Source organism: Rhincodon typus, chromosome 2, assembly GCF_021869965.1.
Source record: "Rhincodon typus isolate 14 chromosome 2, sRhiTyp1.1, whole genome shotgun sequence".
Taxonomy (NCBI): domain Eukaryota; kingdom Metazoa; phylum Chordata; class Chondrichthyes; order Orectolobiformes; family Rhincodontidae; genus Rhincodon; species Rhincodon typus.
Genome location: NC_063333.1, coordinates 97,873,257 through 97,896,213, shown reverse-complemented (window position 1 = coordinate 97,896,213; position 22,957 = coordinate 97,873,257). Strand labels below are relative to the sequence as shown.

The following is a 22,957-nucleotide window of genomic DNA, read 5'->3' as shown; positions in this document are numbered from 1 at the left end:
TTGCCTTCCCAAAATGCAGCACCTCCAATTTATCTAAATTAAACTCCATCTGCCATTCCTCGGTCTATTGGCCCATCTTATCAAGATCCCATTGTACTCGGAGGCAATCTTCTTCACTGTCCGCTACACCTCCAAATTTTGGTATCATCTGCAAGCTTACTAACCATAACTCCTCGGTTCACATTCAAATCATTTAAATAATCGTTGCACCTTATTTGAGAAAATGCAACAGGGATAAATTTAGCAACTAAACCAACATCAGCCGAACATCAGTCAAAGAAATTTCTTGATGACAGTAGTCAGGAAAGAATAATTGCCATTTGATAAAGTATGGTTAAATCAGTAAATCCACACTGACCTTTAAAAGGAGAAAAAACATTACACCTATGTTCTTCAATAAAGTAATGGAGAAGGTGGATGAGGATAATATGCTTTATGTGAACATGGAACTCCAAAAGATATTTGACAAAGCACACACAAAACTGAAGCTTAAAAGAATGCATACAAAAATGGCTAAGAGAAAGAAAGCAGAAGGCAGTGATGAATTAAGGAGTAAATAGGTGGAAATTAGACGAAGATGTACAGAGCATTTCCTCACAACTCAGTATTCAAGTCGATATTCCTTTACATACATAGATAGTAAACAGGAAGGGAAGACTATATAGCTTTCCTGTTACTCCAGTCAGATCATCGACCTCAACATCACTTTCTCACATTATCCGCAAATCCCTTAGAAACCAAATAAATATCGATCTCAGCGTTGAATGAGCATCCACAATCCCGCAATTTCCAATCTTCTGAATGAAAAAAACTGCTCCTCTTTTCAATGCCAAATAATCAATCCATCATCTTGACACTATGTCTAGACTCTCCAGCCTGGTTAGAAGCTAGGAGCAATGAAGGCCTGAAGAGATTTTCTGTTCTACATAGTTCATTAAAATAGCATAACGTGGAGGTGCCAGTGTTGGACTGGGTCGACAAGGTCAGAAGTCACATGACACCAGGTTCATTTGAAATTACAAGCTTTCAGAGCACAGCCCCCTTGTCAGGTGAAGTGACTTCAACTGACAAAGGAGCACGCTCCAAAAGCTTGTGATTTCAAATAAACCTTGTGGACTATAACCTGGTGTCATGTGACTTCTGATATTAATATATCATGAATAGGTACAGAAAATAAATCAAAATGCTAATAAAATGCTGGACTTTATACCTGGAGGATGAAGTACAAGAGGATAGGCTTTATGCTTCTAGTTATACTACACCCTGGTTAGACCTCACCTGGAATACAGAGAACAATTTTAGGCACCATATCTTATGTAGGATATATTGACATGAGTGAGATGGCAGTGTCACATAAATTTACAAGAATGAAACCTGATCTTCAAAGACTAAATATGAATATATATAATTAATAGGAAACTTGATACATATTTTCCCTAAACATTAGTTTGCATTAGTTAGGAAGTAGTATTTTGGGAATCCCAATTCAGTTCACGGAGCGTCAAGGCTGACCTAACTCCAAAGAGATGTACAAATCAAAGAGAGGCATAAAAAAGGTTGAATGCAAAGCCATGCCTGTCCCATAGTGTATATTTTTTTAAAAATCAGAGCTCAAGACCCTTGTTCCACAGCACAATCGTATGCTCAAGGTAGTTCAACCCTCACGTCCCATCATTTTTCTAATGCAAGGAGAATATGCGTCTAGCATAATGCTCAAACTGGGTACTCCTGAATCTTATTTTCTCAGTTGTGAGGTAGTTCTTTTGAAAAGGAGATATTATATTGTATGAAAAGGATATAGGAGGCACTGATGAGGGTTCTGAGAAGATCCAGAGAGGTTGATACCAGAAATGCACGTGGTGATGACCAGGGTCAAAACCCTGAAGCACTATGGACATTTTTCTTTTCCCCCCAAGAACGTGGGCTGATACAGCCAAAATTCATTGATGTAAATTAAGTGGCCTTCTCTGGAAGGAGAGAGCGCAATTCAGAGTGTCACATCTAAAGAAACTCAAGCTAAGATCCTTCAAAGGGTCAGAAGGGAAGTCAAAACAGACCGGATGGTGATCTCTTGAAACTGCAAAGATAGTAAGGAGCTGGCTCAACAGCAAACCACCCATTATAGACTGCAGACCCATTTCTGTGTTTGTTTCCTTTGAAAAATATGGTTTTTAACCAAAGTGTGGTATGTTGGCCATCTGAGCAGCCTGAATCGATTTTACAGAGCAAAGTTACAAATCAGCCAGTACAGCAGACTTTCACCCCACTGGTTTGTCCTGGATTTAAATAAAAGACCAATGTGTAATCCACAGTGCTACTCAATTCTGTGCTCTCTTCTGCAGACATTGACAGGTTCCACGTATTTTCAGCACTGACCATTTTTAATGATATGCCAAATGTGCAACAAAACGTGACTCAGTTTGTTAATATATTATAACTGACTCTCCATTAATACCTTACAGATTGCATTTAAAAATTTGTAACCAGATTTTAAGAATTTGGCTGCAATATAAAGATAGGTTTATAATTGGATTGGATATTCTCCAAGTCTAAACTCAGAGACAGTCAAATTTAGATCGAGAAATGAATGGAGATTTGCACAGGACTATTAGAGAGATTGTGTCCCTTTTTGAAGTACTTGGTTTAAAATTAGAACGTTTTCAAGAATAGCGTCTAACAAAAAAAAACACCGGCTGATGATCTGAGACCTCAGTGCATGATAGAAATTATGTAGGTCCATTGTTTAATTGTCAGATTAACTGATCTTGACCACAGCACTGGTAGAAACTTTTGATTTGCATTGATTTGCTATTGTCACATATACCTAGGTACAGAGAAGTTTTATTTTGCATGCAGATCATTGGATGATTGAACACAGAATGATTGTAAGAAATGTGAACATAAGATCTACTCATAGAGTCACCCTGTGTTGGCAACCTGTAAGCCTCAGTGTCACTTGGCTAGGATAAAATACATGGAAAAGCCAATACAACCACTTTAGTTCCACTCAAATCAAGGGAGTGCACAATGTAAATACCAGATGATAGAAGAATCAGTTTGGCAATTGTGGCTGAGGTTGTAGACATGCTCATCGAGCCAGTGGGTTTGGTTGCAAATGTTTCATCACCCTGCTAGGAAACATCGTCAGTGCGCCTCAGGTGAAGCGTTGCTGTGTAGACAGACAAGTGAGACACTGACAACGAAGGATTCAAATTCGGCTGGGACAACTCATCAATAATCACACAAGCCAAACAGGGACACGCCAGGGAATTCCTGGAGGCCTGGTATTCTAACCGGAACTCCATCAAAAACGTATTGAATTAGACCCGGTGTACAAACCACTGAGAAACAGAACCGGAAGTGGTACCAAACACCCCAACAAACTGGGGCAAATAAATAACAAGTGGGACAGAACACCAACGCTTCACCGGAGGCGCACTGAAAATGTTACTTAGCAGGGTGACAAAACATTTGCAACCAAACCTACCTGCTTGGCGAGCATATCCACAACCCGAGCTACAAATCTTCTGGCAATTATGGCCTTTCCCTTTTTCTCCAAAAGCATAGTTTCCTTCTTGTCTATTTAGTCAGAACAGGACAATGACTTGCAACAGCTTCACTTTCGAAACAAAACCTATCATCTCTGGCCCCCAAGGATCTATCCTGAGGATCTTCCTAATTCCCATGTACGTGCTGCCCCTTAGTGACATCAGCCAAAAACAGAGTCACTACCCACATGTAGGCTGGCAACAACCAGGGTTCCCTCACCGCCACCTCTCACAACCCCTCTGCTGGCTTTAAATCATCAGGCAGTTTGACAGGTATAGTTGACACCAAAGTCAACTTCCTACAACGTTTTTTTTCCATTCATTCACAGGACATCGATGCCAGTAGCTAGATCAGCATTTATTGTTCATCGCCAACTACCCTCAACATGGTAGGAAGCTTCCTTCTTCAACCATGGCATTCATAAGGGATTAGGTAAACTCAAAGCTAACAGGAAGGGAGCTCCAGGATAGGAAGGTGCTGTCGAAGGAACCTCGGTGGGTTCCTCCAGTGCACCCTGAAGATGGTTGACACTGCAATCGCTGTGCATCAGCGGTGAAGGGATTGAAGGTTGAAGGTGGTGGACGGGGTGCTAATCGAGCAGGCTGCTATGTCATGGAATACGGTGAGCTTCATGCCCGTTATTTCAGCTCACTCAACCAGACAAATGAAGAGTATTCCATTACTCTACTGACTTGCATCTTGTACGTAGTGAACAAGCTTCGGGGAGTCTGGCGGCAAGTTATTTGCTACAGAATTCCTAGTATCAGACCTACTTTTGTAGCCACAGTATTTATTTAGCTGATCCAGTTCAATTTCTGATTAGTGGTAACCCCCAGGATATTGATAATGAGGGCTTCAGTGATGGTATGCCATTGATTGTCAAGGAAAGATCACTAGAATCTCTCTTATTGGAGGTGGTCATGGCCTGCTACTTAAGCAGACAAGTAACATTTGTCCCACACAAAAGTCCAAGCCTGGATGTTGTCCAGGTCTTCCTGCAAATGGATACGGACTGCTTCTATGTCTGAAGAGTCATGAATGATGCTGAACATCATGCAGTCTTCAGTAAACATCCCCACTTCTGACCAGAGTCATAGGGGTCTATAGCATGGAAGTAGGCCCTTCCACCCAATCTGTCCATGCCATCTAGTTTTGACAGCAATAGAGTCAAGATGGAAGAAAAGTCAATGACAAAGCAGATAAGGAGCTGTCTGGGGTTCTTGTAGTACAGTTGTAGAATCCTCACCTCTGGGAAGATGATTAACCTCCAAAAACTATAGTCACTATTTTGTGCTAGGTATGACTGCAACTAGTCAAAAACTTTCTCCCTGTTTCCCATCTACTCTAGTTTTGCTAGGGCTCCTCGATGCTATACTTGGACAAATGCTGCCTTAATGTCAAGGGCAATTATTCTCACCTCACTCGTGAAGTTCATCTCTTTTGCCCACATCTGCACCAAGGCTGTGATGGCACTCATTAACGCCATTACTAAAACCATCTATTTCCACTTCTTGTAGCATCACCCACCTCCTCTCTGCCTAGGCTCATCTGCTGTTGAAACCCTCAGTTATGGCAGAATCTGTGGAGACAGAAAGAGTTAATGTTGATTCCGACATTTCTTCTTCAGAACCATGAGTTCCAAAGAAAGTCATTGTCCTCAAATGTAAATTGTTTCTCTTTCATTTGCTGACACTGATGCTGCTAGACACCTGCTGGGTCTCTCCAGAACTTTCCCTTTTTATTTCAAATCTCCAGTAACCGCAATATTTGCTTTTACCTTCAATTATGCCTTTCTTACCTCTCTAAGATTTTGGTCAGGAGTGCACAGGAATAGTCAATCTCTCACGTTCCACCCTCAAACTTCAGCTCCTCCAAATATAAACATCTATAATGTAACTTACATCAAACTCCATTTGTCCATTGCCTCGGACCCCACTGACTTAAACTGGCTCCCTGGTTAAGCAACACCATCTTAAAATTGTCATCCTTATTTCCAGTTTTCTCCATGGCCTTGCTTTTCCAATCTTTGCAATCCTCGTCAACCGAACAAACTTCCAAGTTACAATATCAGCTTCTTGAGCATCCCTGATTTTAGTCACTCCATCACTTAGCACTCATGGGGACTTGTACCATACATCATTAAAGCCTTAGGCAACGGACTTCCCTGTGTCAAGATTTCCATATTTCCTCATGCAACTCATTATCCAATTCTAGTCAGTAACATTCTTATGAAATGCCTCAGGAGAATTAGAGTACAATAAATGACAACACAAACACAAGTTGTTGATGTTAACAACTTTCTGGACTCATCTATTAGTAAAACGATGTTTGGGTGTCATTGGAACTGTACAGAAGAGATAACCTCACCAGCCATTTGGGGCGTAGTGAATAATATGAAATGGGAATTTTACAAGTACGGCAGCATCATAGCTTGTGTGTTTTAGACATAGACCAGCACAGCACAGTACAGGCCCTTGGGTCCACTATGTTGTGCTGACCTATTATCCTACTCTAAGATCAAACTAACCTGCATACTCTTCATTTTACATCTCCCCTATACCTTCCTCCAATCACTTTAAAATTATGCCCCCTCATGATAGCCATTTCCGCCCTGGGAAAAAGTCTCTGGCTATCCACTCTATCTATGCCTCTCATCATCTTGTACACATCTATCAAGTCACCTCTCATCCTTCTTCGCTCCAACGAGAAAAGCTTTAGCTCCCTCAACCTTTCTTCATAAGGCCTGCCCTCCAGTCCAGGCAGCATTGTGGTAAATCTCCTCTGCACCCTCTCTAAAGCTTTCACATCCTTCCTATAATGAGGCGACCAGAACTGAACACAATATTCCAAGTGTGGTCTAACCAGGGTTTTACAGAGCTGCAGCATAACCTCGCAGTTCTTAAACTCATTCCCCTGCCAATGAAAGCCAACACACCATATGCCTTCTTAACAACCCTATCAACTTGGGTGGCAACTTTGAGGCATCTACGGACGTGGACTCCAAGATCCCTTTGTTCCTTCACACTGCTAAGAATCCTGCATTAATCTTGTATTCTGTATTCAAATTCATTCTTCCAAAATGAATCACTTCACACTGTTCTGGGTTGAATTCCATCTGTCACTTCTTTGCCCAGCTCTGCATCCTGTCAATATCCTGCTGCAACGTACAACAGCCCTCCACACTATCCACAATTCCACCAACCTTTGTGTCATTGGCACACTCACTGAGGAAAGGTCACCAGACCCGAAACATTAACTCTGTTTTTTCCTTCACAGATGCTGCCAGACTTGCTGAGCTTTTCCAGCAACTTTCTTTTTGTTACTAACCCACCCTTCCACTTCCTCATCCAAGTCATTTATAAAGATCACAAAGAGCAGAAGTCCCAGAACAGATCCCTGTGGAACACCACTGGTCACCGAGGTCCAGGCTGAATATTTTCCATCTACTACCACCCTGTCTTCTATTGGACAGCTAATTCTGTATCCAGACAGCCAAATTTCCCTGAATCCCATGCCTCCTTACTTTCTGAATGAGCCCACCATGGGGAACTTTATCAAATGCCTTCCTAAAATCCATATACACATCTACTGCTCTACCTTCATCAATGTGTTTTGTCACATCCTCAAAGAATTCAGTGAGGCTTGTGAGGCATGACCTGCCCCTCACAAAGCCATGCTGACTATTTCTAATCAAACTGTGCTTTTCCAAATAATCATAAATACTGTTTCTCAGAACCCTCTCCAGTAATTTGCCCACCACAGAAGACAGACAGACTGGTCTGTAATTCCCAGGGTTATCCCTATTCCGTTCCTTGAACAAGGGAATAACATTTGCCACTCTCCAATCATCTAGTTTTAAATCTGTGCCACTATGGCTGATCACTGAGATTGCCAAGTATTACCTTCACTGTTCAGCAAACCAGAAAGAAATGTTTTGCACAAACATGATCAAGTTGTCTTTGCTTACGCAGGATACCTCACTCTTGGCATGACTCACATCCTCCTCATAATGGTTTTGTCTCAATACTGTGTCTGAACTACCGTATACACAAGAAGAGATATTGGACCCTGGCACTTCCAGTCATTTGAGGAAACGGTAAATTCAAAAGGCAGGAACCTGATGAACCTAACAATATAAACACTTGCCCATTGGAAATCCCGACAGACCGAGTATTTCCAGTATTTCTGTTTTCCTTAGTCGTTTAGTATGCGTGCTTGGTACCGTCACTTAAAAATCAATACACAAATTTTAGCTGCCAGCATTCTAGCAAACGGAAAGGAAAAGGCCAAGGGCCACAGTCAAAAGGAAAATGAAAATAAGGAAGCACTCGGTTTGACAGTGCGGATATTGTTTAAAAGGGGAAAGAAAGCAGACTTGTCAAAAGCTACAATTCTAACTAGTATTAACTAACGGTTCTCCACAAGGTCTCTCATTTGGATAAGTACATGAATAGGAAAGATTTAGAAGCATATACACCAAACGCAGGCAGGTGGGACCAATTTAGTTTAGGAACAGGTTTCTTTCTGGTTTGTCGAAAAGCGAGGGTAATACTTAGCAATCTCGGTGATCAGTCGGAATACCACAGATTTAAAACACGCAAGTTATAAAACTGCTGTGTTTTCTAATATTCACGTTTCAGATTCATTCCCCACCCACCCCACCACAGAATTGTTGGCGGGGTTATCCTCAGGTGATGGGAGAAATACTAAATGAATATTACGCGTCAGTTGGATTAAAGGGTCTGTTTCTACGCTGAATGACTCTAAACTTGCGCCCCTGGCGTGAAATCGTTACAATCAAATCACATCAACGTTCAACTCTCAACTTCAGTCAGCCCACTCCCAGCAGCCGTCCTTCACTCACCTGCCCACTGCACCAAAACCCTGAGTTGCCTCACACCCTTTCCACTGCACCGCGCCACTGACTAAAGCCAGCGCAAGCTCGTTCCGATTTCGTGCCTAGACTGGATTATCCCAGTCACGTGACAATGACCAACTTCTCAGCCGCTACTGCTGCTGCTTCCGCCCTTTGCTCAGACAGAGCCAAATACTTAAAGTGGCATACCGTGGCTGTGCAGATTTTTTAAAAAAGGTACTTTCTTCTGAAATGGAAATTCCGGTTCTTCAACGTGCCATTGTTTGATGACGCAGTTCGTTGCACAGTTGACAGTCTTTTTCAGAAACAGTAAGAATAAAACTTGTTTTCTTTCTGAGATGGTAGGAACTGCAGATGCTGGAGAAGAAGGGTCTCGGCCCGAAACGTCAGCCTTCCTGCTCCTCTGATGCTGCTTGGCCTGCTGTGTTCATCCAGCTCTACACCTTGTTATCTCTTGTTTTCTTTCTGCCGGCTTCTCACGAAACATCAAATTTCCCAATTGGATTGAACAAATGTATTTAGTTACTTCGTGTGTATTATGCATTTTCATGCAAAACAAAATAAACGAACCACAATCCAATTACTATTTAACGAAAAGGGAAATAATTACGTCGACGTCAATGAAAACTGATTATTATGGCAGAACTTCAACATATATGTATAGAACAGCTGTAAAGTGGGCACTTGAATAGAGCAATACACATTTGTCACTGAGTCAAAAGATGCAAAATTAGACCAAAGTTTAGTCATAGTGCTAAGATTTAAAAAATGCCTTAAAAGATAGAGACAGAGGAGGAAACTTAAGAGTTGAGGGCTTTGAAGGTAGGGTCAACGAGCAGTGAAACAATACGAAAAGGGAATGTTCAATAAACCAGGGTTAAGGAGAGCACATATATTGGATGGCCCATGGAGAGGTTTGAAAACAAAGATAAGTTTAAATTTGAGGCATTGCTTAACCAGGAACTCGTTTATTCACCATCTGCAGGTACAACAAGTAATTAGGAAGGCAAATGGAATTTTGTCCTTCATTGCTAGAGGGATTGAAATAAAAAGCAGAGAGATTGCAGCTGTACAAGGTGCTGGTGAGGCCACACCTGGAGTACTGTGTGCAGTTTTGGTCTCCTTACTTGAGAAAGGATGTATTGGCACTGGAGGGGGTGCAAAGGAGGTACACTAGGTTGATTCCGGAGTTGAGAGGGTTGGCTTATGAGGAGAGACTGAGTAGATTGGGATTATATTCATTGGAATTCAGAAGATTGAGGGGGGATCTTATAGAAACATATAAAATTATGAAGGGAATAGATAAGATAGAAGTAGAGAGGATATTTCCACTGGCAGGTGAAGCTAGGACAAGAGGGCATAGCCTCAAGATTACAGGGAGCAGATTTAGGACTGAACTGAGAAGGAATTTCTTCACCCAGAGGGTTGTTAATCTATGGAATTCCTTGCCCAGTGAAGTAGTTGATGCTACTTCAGTAAATGTTTTTTAAAAAAAGTAGATTTTTTTTGAACAATATATGAATTAAGGGATACAGTGAGAACGCGGGTAAGTGGATCTAAGTCCACGAAAGGATCAGCCATGATCTTATTGAATGGCGGAGCAGGCTCGAAGGGCCAGACGGCCTACTCCTGCTCCTAGTTCTTATGTTCTTATGCATGTGTAATAAAGTACATTATTTGTGTAATGTTGCAGATATCTAGTTCATATTTTATGTATCACTTGAATAGTTGGAGTCATGTTGATTTAAGAAGTTAACAACATGCAAAGTCAGATCAAAAACATTAGGTCTGCTTGCCAAGCTGGCTATATGGGCTAGAAATTTCCCAGCCACTGAAGATTATAGAATCCCTACAGTGCAGATAAAGGCCAGTCAGCCCATTGGGTCTACACCAACCCTCTGAAGAGCACACCACCCACCCCATAACCCCACATTTATCGTAGCTAATCCACCCAGCCTGCACATCCCTGGGATGGCCTTGGTGAGAAAGTTGGGAAAATAGGATAAGATTGGCAGTAAGGAAATTTCCAATGACGAGAGCAAAACATTTTCCAACCAAGTATGAATTGAGCGGTGACAGGCCTATTCATATCCATTTGTAGCATCTCATTATTAGTTAATCTCACCTCATTAAATGCAGTTTCACATTCTCCAAATGCCAGATAGAATTTAGTTGACAACAATTCCCGGCATGCAAGTTAGAGTGGATACCTGATGAGTCCAGCTTGCTACTTGTTCCTCCAGGTTTCCAACTTGGTCCCCAGTCAGCAACATCTCAGGGCATACTCAATAGACAATGACTGCACACATCTCCCATCTTTGGATGTTGGCATTGGACTCGTACTAGCCTTACTGCATCTGAACCAGTTATAATACGGTTTTGCGCTTCATTGCTGCACTTTGGAATGCACTGCACCTCTCGTTAAAATGCTGCTAGCAGAATACTGTGCATAGGGACAGGTAACTATCTCATGGTTTTGACCAGGGTACATTTCACAGCTCCTCACTTGTACACTTACTTTTTGCCTGCTTGAATGCTCACAGCCCCTCAACCAGAGCTTAAAGACTTGAAGTTCTTCTGTCTTGCCATGTCTTTCAGAGTACACAAAGCCAGGCAGCTTCTCATGGTGGTCAGTCATCAAAGGGATGGACATGTTGTTGTTTTGTCATTGTGATACATCAATCTCAAACCTGCATGATGTACCAAGAACACATACAGCAAACACACTGCACATGCATCAACCAAATGGCCATGTATTGAAATCTAAGGGATGTAGTCTACCGTCAAGCCAAAGAAGGCATCCTTCAGTCAGGGGACTAACAGTAACAGCTCCAGTAAGTCAACAGCAACATTCGCTACCTATCCAGGGCTTGTGCTCAGTTGTTGGCCATTCACGGTAGTCACGGTCAGGGGTTCCATACTTCTACAGTCTGGGGAGTGGGCCATAGTCAACTGTATGGGTCCAATGCAACCAGGCCCAGGAGTAGAGAGAGGTCACTTGGGTAGCTTCACAGAGATCAATTAGGGATTTGATCAGTCATCAGTTGAGGCTGTCCGTCAATTTCTGCCTAAATAGTGTGATGATACTGAAAGTGCAGCCATATTTCACCTGTAGCAATTAATAGAGTGTAGACAAAGGAATACAAAACACAGGAGCAGAAGTAGAACATTCAATCAATCATGGTTTGCCGCTCATTAAGATTGTGGCTGATCATCCTTAACTCCACTTTCCTACCTTATCCTCATAATCTTTTATTCCTTCGCTGACCAAAAATCTGTCTATTTCAGCGTTGACTCTACCCAACAGCCTGACTTTGACAGAGCTTTGTTCTAATATTTTTCTACTTACAGAGATTAAACTAACTGCCTACAGTTGCCTGTTTTATGTGTTGCTCCCTTTTTGAATAAGGCAGTTGGCAGTTTTTCAATCCTCTGAAATTTTTCCACAATCTCAGGATTTTTGAAAGATTACTATTAGTAGCAGCCACTATCTCTGTAGCTACTTCCTTTAAAACCTTAGGATGGTATCCATCAGGTCCAAGTGGCCTTTTGCCCACTAGTTTCTCAAATGCTTTTTCTCTAGTGATAGTTATTGCTTTATTTCCTCCTCCTTAAGCCCCTTGATTATTTACTATTCTTGGAATGTTATTAGTGTCCTTTACCACAAGACTGGTGCATTTCCTGGTTTACCCATAAGTATTTCCTGGCCTCGTTCTCTAAATGGGCCTATGTTCAGATTGACTTCTGTCTTCCTTTTCATATATTTAGAGAAATTCTTGCTGTCCATTTATAAATTACTTACTAGTTTGTCTTCATACTTTACTTCCTGTCTTTTTTTTGGTTATCTTCTGTTGGCTTTTAAACCTTCCCAATCTCTGGTTTACCACTATTATTTGCATATTGTATTTTTTTCTTCAATTTGATACTATCCTTAACTTCCTTGGTTAGCCATGGTCAGTATATTCACTTCCCATTGTCATTCTTCCTCACTGGGATATATCTTCTCATCAAATATTTTCTTAAATATCCTCAACATTTTTGTTTTGTCTAGATCTCTTTCCCAGTCCACTCTACCCAACTCTACCCTCATCCCTATTTAAGTACCCCTACCCTTATTTAATTTTAGCATACCTGTTTCTGACCCAAGTTTCTCACTCACAAACTGAAAGCTAAATTCCACTATATTATCATTGTTATCTCTAAGAGATCTTTTACTGTGAGATTATTTATTAAACCTGAACATTAAACATTACCGGATCCAAAATAGCCTGCTCCCTGTTTGGATCCACAATATATTGATTCAGGAAATTGTCCCAAATGTACTATATGAATTTTCCCTTGTGGATATCCTGCCAATTTGATTATCCCAGCATATGTTAAGATTAAAGTAATCTATGATTAATGTACTGCCTTTTTAACATGCCCTCTTTATCTTCTGATTTATTCTCTGTCCTATACAATAGATCCTTTTAGGAGACCTATAGACTACTCCCACCAGTGTATTCATACACGTGTAATTTCTTACCTTAATCCATATTGATTCTGCATCATCCAATCCTGAATCCTGAATCCTACATCTTAGAAGTAGATTGTTGACCTTACACTTTAATGTTTAAGGATGCTCCAAAGCTGAGGTTTAGTTTCCTTAACCTACCATTTATAGCAACATAAAAGCAAGACAAAGTGAAGATGAGTGCTGATAGACAAAGTATGAAACCTAAAGAGTGCATTGTCGATCAAAAGGCCATTTTAAAATAAACCTGTAGGCTGATAAGGCTGTAAACAGATTAGGTGCATTCAAATCTATCATGATGTTTGAAGAGAGACTCTATCAGTGTCATGTTAATCATTTGCTTGGAAGCGGAAATCTGAATAAATGGGGAGCATGGTAAACCTCCAAATACCCTCTACAGTCCAAAGCAAAAGTCAGAAATAAAGTGAAAGTCATAAAAAAATTGAAAATGAATCTTGCCAGCCTGAGAAATTTGGGAGAATCAAATGAGGAGTTAAGCAATGCCTTTCCCAACATCAAGACCAACAAGTTGCATTTTTCAACTAAGTTCTGGATGTTGAGAAGGCTTTCTCACTTGTGAGCAATGAGAAGCCCATTAGTGAGGAATAGTGTCCACTGTCACCCTCATTATTACTTAATCTCACCTCATTGACATGCACTGTCCTGTTCTGTCACCCACTGGATAGAATCTAGAAACCAAAAGTTCCTGGTGACTCCAGCTCACTGTGTCCTCCTCCAGATCTCCAATTTGGACATACAACACCAACTCATACCAGGCTGGCAGGCTCTGGTGGCATACCCTTCTCTGGTGGTCCTGTGGGAGGAGAACGTCCTCCTCTGCACCACCCTGTCTACCACGATCCTCTCCTTGTCGGCCTGAAGAGTTGGTTGTTGCACTCCTTTCCTGGCTCTTTCAGCTCCATTATGGGTTGTTTTCTGCTGGAAATGAGAGAAAGGGAGGGACTGAGTGAGATGAAAGTGGCCAGCATAGCTGTTACTGCTGGTGCAGATGAGAGAAAAGTGAGTGGCTAGGAAGCACAGAGGGCATGTAAGGTCAGGGCTGGCGGGTTGTTAGACTGCAAATGAGGGATGATGTTGCATGTAAGAGTGAGCGAAGTGCAGCCTAAGCCTTTGTGGGTAACAGGTGCAACAGTAGTGATAGAGTGAATGTGAAATAGCAGAGAGAAGAGTACTGCGCTTCCTCTGGCAGAACAAAGGACTGTTATTGACCTTCTTTCGGCACTGCTGGGCATCTGTCGACACTAACCCGGGTCAGTCTCAGAACAGGCTGGCAGGGTCTGGAGTCATGGCTGCATCTGGAGGTCCTGGGAAGAGGACCTTTGCACCCTCACCACCCACCAAGACATCAAAGTCCTGGTCAGCAAATTGTAGCACCGATTTCCTCTTATGTGTGCGACCATGCAGGGCAGCTTTGGAATGCCCACGCTTTTGTCCGGGTGCAAAATGTGGCACGGTGGCTCAGTGGTTGACACTGCTGCCTCACAGCACCAGGAACCTGGGTTTGATTCCAGCCTTGGGTAACTGTCTGTGTGGACTTTGCAAATTCTCCCCCGTGTCTGTGTGGGTATCTTTCAGGTGCTCCAATTTCCTTCCACAGTCCAAAGATGTCCAGGTTAGGTGGATTGGTCATGCTAAATTGCCCATAATGTTCAGGGATGTGTAGGCTAGGTAGATTAGCCATGGGAAATGCAGAGTTACAGGGATAGGTTGGGATGTTCTTCGGAGGGCCTGGGTGGACTTGATGGGCTGAATGGCCTGCTTCCATGCTATAGGGATTCTATGAAAATGGCATTTTAAAGATGGCACCAGCACCAGGAATGCAGGTCTGTTCAGAAACATCCGGGTAGTGACCTGTCCCTCAGGTTACAGTGGGTGGCAGAATCCACCTGGCTTTGGATGAACGAAACGCCATAGGGCTGGGCTAGTAGTTTAATGAGGCTAGTTTGGAATGATACAGTGAGAAAATTCTGTATGCCTCATGGAGACAAATCCTCCATGAAACTCAATGAAAATGACACACTGCCGAAATTTTTTTAAGATTCAGATCTGTATCTTCTCTCAACAACAGAACTCAACTACCTCACTTAAAATGTCAGGGTCCTGAAAAATACCAAAATATTTAAGGATTACAACTATATTTGCAACATGATAATTTGGACTGAAGCAACAACAAGGAAATGAAGGATATCTGATCTCTGCCTGACTGATAGGGTAAATGCACCACACACTGTTATGCTGAGTTGACTGATTTTAGACAGGGAGTCAATGAGCTTTTGAATTCACCTTAGTATACCCGAAAGAAAACAAAATATTGGCTACAGTTCCTGTTCCTGAATGTTAGTGAGTGCCTTCTGTTCATGACATGTGAAAGTAAACTCAGGTTATGATGTTTCCCTGTTTCTACTGAGCGATATTCACTGCCATGCAAGAGGAAGGGCAAGGACAGAACTGTTCTGTAAAATAACTTAAATTAATGGATATGAAGGAGAGTAAAATAAAGGCATTTCTTAACTGGGAGCTAACATGTACATAATTTGTTTTTAATTTATTCATGGGATGTGAGTGTCACTGACTAAGACAGCATTTATTGCCCATCACTAATTGCACTAAAGAAGATGGTGATAAGCTGTCTTCTTGAGCTGCTACAGTCCTTGAGGTGTATTGACACACACAGTGCTGTTAGAAAGGGAGTTCCTGGATTTTGACCCAGTGGCAGTGAAAGAATGGGAATATAGTTTCAAGTCAGGATAATGCGTAGCTTGGAGGGGACCTTGGAAGTGGTGGCACTCCAATGTATCTGCTACCCTTGTCCTTTAGATGGTAAAGGTTGTGGGTTCAGAAGGTGCTGTTAGAGGAGCCTTAATGAGTTACATGGTACACACTACTGCGACTGTGCATCAGAGGTGAAAGGAATGAATGTTGACGATGGGAATGGGGTACCAAATAAGTGAGCCACTTTGACCTGGATTGTATTGGAGCTGCACCCATTCAGGTAAGTGGAGAGTATTCCAGAACATTCCTGACTTGTACCTTGTAGACGATGGATCAGCTTCGGGGTTTCAGGAGTTAAGCACTACATAAATCTTCAGTATGTACAGTAAATATATATTTGTAATCATAAATGTGTTCTTGGACTAATATATTTGAATTTGTATATTTATTTTAGTAAGATAATGTAAGAAATAAGAGCAAGAGTTGGTCAAACCACCTTTTGAGTCTACTCTGTCATGTAATAGCTGATCTTCAACTTCAATTCCACTAGTCCTCACATCATTTGATTCCCTTTGGGTACACAAATACACTCATTAACTGAGTCTTCACAGCTCTTTGGGAAATACCAAAGATGACAATCCTTTGAGCAAGAAATTTCTTCTGATCTCAGTCTGAAATGGCCTTCCCCTTTCATGAGATGACAAAATTAATTTCCTGTAAAAGGCAGGGTTGGCTACAAATTCTGAAAATCTGTACTATAATCAGTACATGCTGTAGTATATCAGTGCATGCAATGGAAGTAGTAAAAAACATTGTCAACTCCAGGGCTTTTTTTCCTACCCTCATATATCCAGTCACCAATACAGCGTCCCAAGAACTGAACTATTTTTTCATGCATTAGTGTCACCATTACAAGTGGCCAGCTTTCATCTGAATTCTGATAAAGACATGAGTCTATTTCGCAGGGATCAAACCCCCAAAACCTTTCATGTTTTCATGACGTTAGCCTTTGAGTACCTTTTGTAATATCATAGAATTGGTGATATTGTCCTGTGTGATCAACCAAAACCCAAGTAATCATCTCCCATTTTAATCAGAGCACAACTAACATGGAACTTACGCTACAGTTAATGAAAGCAAGTTAGAAACTGAATTAATATTACAGATATCCTCAAGATATTTAAGACCCTGTCTCAGCATACATGCAGATCATGACTGTTTCTTCTCCAGGATCAACGAGGCAAAGGCAACCCCCTCAGAGTAGAGGCAGGCAGCTGGGGTTGCCTCAAAGGTTGTGTCCAAACTGGACTTGTGAACAGCTCCCTTAGCCAGGGATACATGCAGATTCAGGGTGAGATCTGCTGCCTTTCCCCCACTTTCTGCATTGGGTAGCCAAAGATTAGGAACATGGGAATGAAACCGAGCCGGGGTTTAGGAGCAATCTTTACAGATCATTGGCGAAGTCTCACTTCTCACATGCATTCCAATCCCTGCTCCCCCTCTTTCGCTACAGCGCAAGCCCTAATTCTCTGATCCTCCAGAATGCAGGGGCAAGTGGAGCATTAATGATTTAAGATGAAATCCCTTCTATGATGAGATTACATGATGCGAGGTAGGCAAGAAGTGGAGATTTTGTTGGCAGAGGTCAGAAAGAGACATAAATTTAAACTGTATTGTGAGTTGTGTACAGGCCAATGGTAGCAGCTGTGAAGTGTCAGCATCAGAGATCAGCCTAGCATGCAGTAAAAGCAGAGTGGTTTTAATTTTGGATTTTAACTTCTGCATAGATTAGGAAAAGCAGACAAGTTCATCCTGGCAAAAACTTTACATGTGTTCAGGACGGTTTTCTGCAACATTGGCTCAGACATCTGATTACTGTTGCAACTGATTTGTTTGGCGTTAATCATAACAAAAAGTGGACTGTTACTTTTCCATGTTTTTTGTAGCCAGACTTCTGAGTCTGGCCTCCCATAAGTGTTCATCTTAGCCTGTTGTCAAGGCCTTGACACAGCACAGGATGTTGAGGTACCTAAGAACGGAATATATTATTATATAGAGATAGCTCTGTAATTTTCAAGTCAAATCTTTTGTAATGTGCTTTTTCAAATTTTATGAATAAAGTATATTTTTGGATAAATAAATAGTTCTGGCCACCTAACCTTAAGAATTAACATCTCTGTTCTGTCTGTAGGAATGACCGTGACCTCCCAGCCATTTACCACTTCAATGAACCATCTTGGTCTCATGCTAACATTCTCTCCTAGGCGTGTGACAATTTTCCAATGAAGCACAACGCAAGCTTGAGAACAGCACCTCATTTTCCACCTGTGCACCTTACAGCCTCAAAGTTTCAATATTGAATTAAATAACATCAGAAACTGACCGCAGTATCTCTGTTCACCATTTTTATTACATTCTCTCCCCCAACCTTCATCCCCATCAGCCACGCCATGTTTATGTCTTGTTTACTTTCTGTTTAGTAGAATGGACTATTTCTCTCATTTTAGCAGCTTAATTTTCATCCATTTTACATCTTCTTTTCTCCACTATTAACAACCCCTTTATCTTTTGCATTGGGCCTGTATACCCTCTTGTACCTCCTCCGCCTCTGTCAAAAATTTAAAAATGAACTTATTTCCAACACCTTTTAGTTCTGAAGAAGAGTCATACCAAACCCGAAACATTAACTCTGTTTTTCTCTCCACTGAAGCTACAGACCCGTTGAGTTTCTCCAGCATTCTCTGTTTTTGTTTCAGATTTCCAGCATGCACGGTATTTTGCTTTTTTCTGTTGAATTTTAGTCTTGTTTATTTTGATGGGGATTTTGCTGATCTCTCACTGACATCATAGAGGGAGACTTTTCTGAAACAATGTAGAATTTAGGGGACCATGTTTCTAATCATATTAAAAAATTGACTCATTTTAAACAGTTTCATTTTCAAAATAAATATCATTCACATACAGCCACACAACAGAATGATAAGGAGTGATGATCTAAACTGTTACAGTTTTAGTCAGACTGTAGTGGGGAATTTTGAGTAAGTTTCAACATTCTTCACAAGTAGTAAAGACATGAAAAAAAAGGAAAAAGCATACTGTAGATTCATTGCATAAGTTCAGGGATGAGCAGGTTTACAGATATGAAAGCAAATTTGCTTAACTAACAGTGAAATTCACGGCTGACCTTGGAGAAACCTGTATGGGGAGATCACAGCAGGGGAGCAGCTAAGTGGCTAGTTTTTGTTGTAAATCTAAAATAGTGAGTAGAGTGGGTTCTTTTCGATTAAGAGTTTTTATTGAGATCGGTCTCTTGATTAAACTTTAAAAATATAAAACATAGGTACTAAGTTAGCCTGGAGCTGTGTATTACAGTAGTAATACTGTGCTATTTTCTGGGTCTGTAGATTGTTAAGGTGCAAGGATGGCCTTTAGCAGACTGATGTCCTCTTCCTAGTGGATGTGGTAGATTAGGGAGGTGTTCCGTGTTCCTGATGATTATGTCTGCAGGAAACGTGCTTGGTTGTGGGTCCTATCGGATCCCATGGATTGGTTGGAGCGGCAGTTAGAGGCAATGATGAATTTACAAGAAGTATGGGGTGTGACGGATGGCAGCTGCAGCATGGAAGATAAACTGAGAATACAATCAAATAGATTTGTGACCTCCAGGAAAGGTAGGAGAGGGAGGCAGGTTATGCAGGCATCTCCTGTGGCTATCCCTATCTCAGACAAGTATGCTGTTTTGGAAAATGTAGAGGGTTATGGACTCCTAGGGGCATGTAGCACTGATAGCCAGGTTTCTCGTACTGAGACTGGTTCTGACGTAACAAGGGGTATGCCAGGTTCCACACGATCGATTGTGATAGGGGACTCTCTAGTCAGAGGCACAGACAAACGTTTCTGTGGCTGACAGCAAGACATCAGAATGGTGTTGACTCCCTGGTGCCAGGATTAAATATATCTCGGAGGGGGTGCAGAATATTCTCAAAAGGGAGAGGGACCAGCACGAGATTGTTGTATGCATTGGTACTAACGACATTGGAGGAGATAAGAACGAGAGTCTGAGGAGAGAATATAGGAAGTTAGGCAGAAATTTAAAAAGTAGCTCCTCGTAGGTAGTAACATCTGGATTACACACGATGCCACGAGCTAGTGAGAGTAGGATTAGGAGGATGGGGCAGATGAATGGGTGACTGAGGAACTGTTGCAGGGGAGAAGGATTCACATTTTTGGATCATTGCAATCTCTTCTGGGGTAGAAGTGACCTGTATAAGAAGGACGGATTGCACCTGAATTGGATGGGAACTAATATACTGCCAGGGAGATTTGTTAGAGCTGCTCGGGAGGATTTAAACTAGTGAAGGGGGGTTGGACCCAGAGAGATAGTGAGGAAAAAGAGCAGTCTGAGACTGATACAGTTGGGAAAAGGAGTAAGTCAAACAGTTAGGGAAGGCAGGAACAAGGTAGGACTAATCAATTAAACTGCAAATATTTCGATGCAAGAGGCCTAACAGGTATGGCAGATGAACTCAGGGCATGGTTGGGAACAGGGGACTGGGATATCATAGCATTACAGAGACATGGCTCAGGGATGGACAGGACTGGCAGCTTAATGTTCCAGGGTATAGATGCGATAGGAAGGATAGAAAGGGGGGCAAGAGAGGAACGGGAGTGGCATTTTTGATTAGGGATAACTTTACACCTATACTTAGGGAGGATATTCCTGGGAATATGTACAGGAAGTTATTTGGGTAGAACTGAGAAATAATGAAGAGATGATCACATAATTGAGATGTATTGTTTTCTCGACCCCCAGTAGTCAGCAGGAAATTGAGAAGCAAATTTGTAAGGAGATCTCAGTTACCTGTGAGAATAATAGAGTGGTTATGGTAGGGGATTTTAATTTTCCGAACATTGACTGGGACTGCCGTAGTTTTAGGGGCTTGGATGGAGGGGAATTTGTTGAGTATACACAAGAAAATTTTCTCATTCAGTATGGAGAAGGTGCAAAACTTGACCTACTCTTGGGAAATAAGGCAGGGCAGGTGACTGAGGTGTTAGTGACCATAATTCTATTAGTTTTCATATAGTGATGGAAAAGGATAGACCAGATCTAAAAGTTAAAGTTCTCAATTGGAGGAAGGCCAATTTTGATGGTCATGAACTTTCAAAAGTTGAATAGGGGCAGATATTCACAGGTAAAGGGACTGCTGGAAAGTGGGAAGCCTTCAAAATTGAGATAATGAGAATGCAGAGACAGTATGTTCCTGTTAGGATGAGGGGCAAAGCTGGTAGGTGTAGGGAATGCTGGATGACTAGAGAAATTGAGGTTTTGGTCAAGAAAAAAGAAGGAAGCATATGTATGGTATAGACAGCAGAGATTGAGTGAATCCCTAGAAGAGTATAAAGGCAGTAGGAGAATACTTAAGAGGAAAATCAGGAGGGCAAAAAGGGGACATGAGATAGCTTAGGCAAAAATGGTTAAGGAGAATCCAAAGGGATTCTACAAATACATTAAGGACAGAAGGGTAACTAGGGAGAAAATAGGGCCCGTCAAGGATCAGCAAGGCCACCTACGAGTGGAACCACAAGAGATGTCTGAGATACTAAACAAGTATTTTGCATCAGTGTTTACTGTGGAGAAGGATATGGAAGATATAGACCATGGGGAAATAAATAGTGACATCTTGAAAAATGTCCATATTACAGAGGAGGAGGAGCTGGACGTATTAAAACACAAAAAGATGGATAAATCCTTGGGACCTGATCAGGTGTACCCTAGAACTCCATGAGAAGCGAGGGAAGAGATTGCTCGTCCCCGTGCTGAGATATTTGTCTCATCAATAGCCACAGGTGAGGTGCCGGAAGACTGGAGGTTGGCTAACATTCTGCCACTATTTAAGAAACGTGGTAAGGAAAAACCAGGAAACTATAGAACCAGTGAGCCTGACATCAGTGGTGGGTAATTTGTTGGAGGGAATCCTGAGGGAGAGGATTTACTTAATTTGGAAAGGCAAGGATTGATTAGGATAGTCAACATGGCTTTGTATGTGGGAAATCTTGTCTCACTAACTTGATTGAGTTTTTGAAGAAGGAACGAAGAGGATTGATGAAGGCAGAGCTGTGGATGTGATCTATATGGACTTCAGTAAGGTGTTCCACAAGGTTCCTGATGGTAGACTGTTAGCAATGTTAGATCACACAGAATACAGGGAGAACTAGCTATATGGATACAGAACTAGCTCAAAGGTAGAAGTCAGAGGGTGCTGTTGGAGGGTTGCTTTTCAGACTGGAGGCCTGTGATCAGTGGTGTGCCACAAGGATCGGTGCAGGATCCACTGCTTCTTTGTCATTTATATAAATTATTTGGATGTGAACATATGAGGTAAGGTTAGCAAGTTTGCAGATGAGACAAAAATTGGAGATGATGTGAACAGCAAAGAAGATTACTTCAAAGTACAACGGGATCTTGATCAGATGGGGCAATGGGCTGAGGAGTGGCAGATGGAGTTTAATTTAGATAAATGTGAGGTGCTGCATTTTGGAAAGGCAAATCAGGGCAGGACTTATAAACATAACGGTAAGGTCCTGGGGAGTGTTGCTGAACAAAGACACCTTGGAGTGCAGGTTCATAGTTCCTTGAAAGTGGAGTCACAGGTAGATAGGATAGTGAAGGTGTTTGATATGTTTGCCTTTATTAGACAGTGCATTGAGTATAGGAGTTGGGAGGTCATATTGCGGCTGTGTGGGCATCTAGTTCGGTGACTTTTGGAGTATTCATGCAATTCTGGTCTCCCTCTGATAGGAAGGATATTGTGAAATTTGGAAGGGTTCAGAAGAGATTTACGAGGATTTTGCCAGGGTTGGAGGGTTTGAGATATAGGAATAGGCTGGGTCTATTTTCACTGGAGTGTTGGAGGCTGAGGGGTAACCTTATAGAGATTTATAAAATCATGAGGGGCATGGATAGGATAAATAGGCAAGCTCTTTTCCGTGGGATGGTGAAGTCCAAAACTAGAGGGCATAGGTTTAAGGCGAGAGGGGAAAGGTATAAAAGGGACCTAAGGGGCAATCTTTTCACGCAAAGGGTGGTGAATGTCTGGAATCAGCTGCCAGAGGAAGTGGTGGAGGCTAGTACAATTACATCATTCAAAAAGCATCTGGAAGAGTACATGAATAGGAAGGGTTTAAGAGGAATATAGGCTAAATGCTGGCAAACGAAACTAGATTTGTCTAGGATATCTGATCGGCACGGACGCATTGGACCAAAGGATCGGTTTCTGTGCTGT

The 22,957-nt window shown here is 41.7% G+C and overlaps 1 protein-coding gene across 8 annotated transcripts in view; it reads right to left on the bottom strand.

Moving 5' to 3' along the window:
* Positions 1 to 8,577, bottom strand: part of snx10b (sorting nexin 10b) — a 69,353-nt gene extending 60,776 nt beyond the window's left edge. The window contains exons 1-3 of one of the 8 annotated variants that reach the window (XM_048617847.1): positions 8,414 to 8,575; positions 5,077 to 5,128; positions 1,211 to 1,278 (exon numbers count right to left, since the gene is read on the bottom strand). Coding sequence is in view for 4 of the 8 variants with exons in the window: in XM_048617803.1 (XP_048473760.1) it covers positions 4,967 to 5,047 (81 nt within the window). In the remaining 4 variants the exon portion in view is untranslated. Of the gene's footprint in view, positions 1 to 1,210; positions 1,279 to 4,966; positions 5,129 to 8,413 lie in introns of all 8 variants that reach the window. The other 7 variants (XM_048617803.1, XM_048617810.1, XM_048617817.1 and 4 more) reach the window with 7 other exon arrangements.
* Positions 8,578 to 22,957: the final 14,380 nt, after the last annotated feature.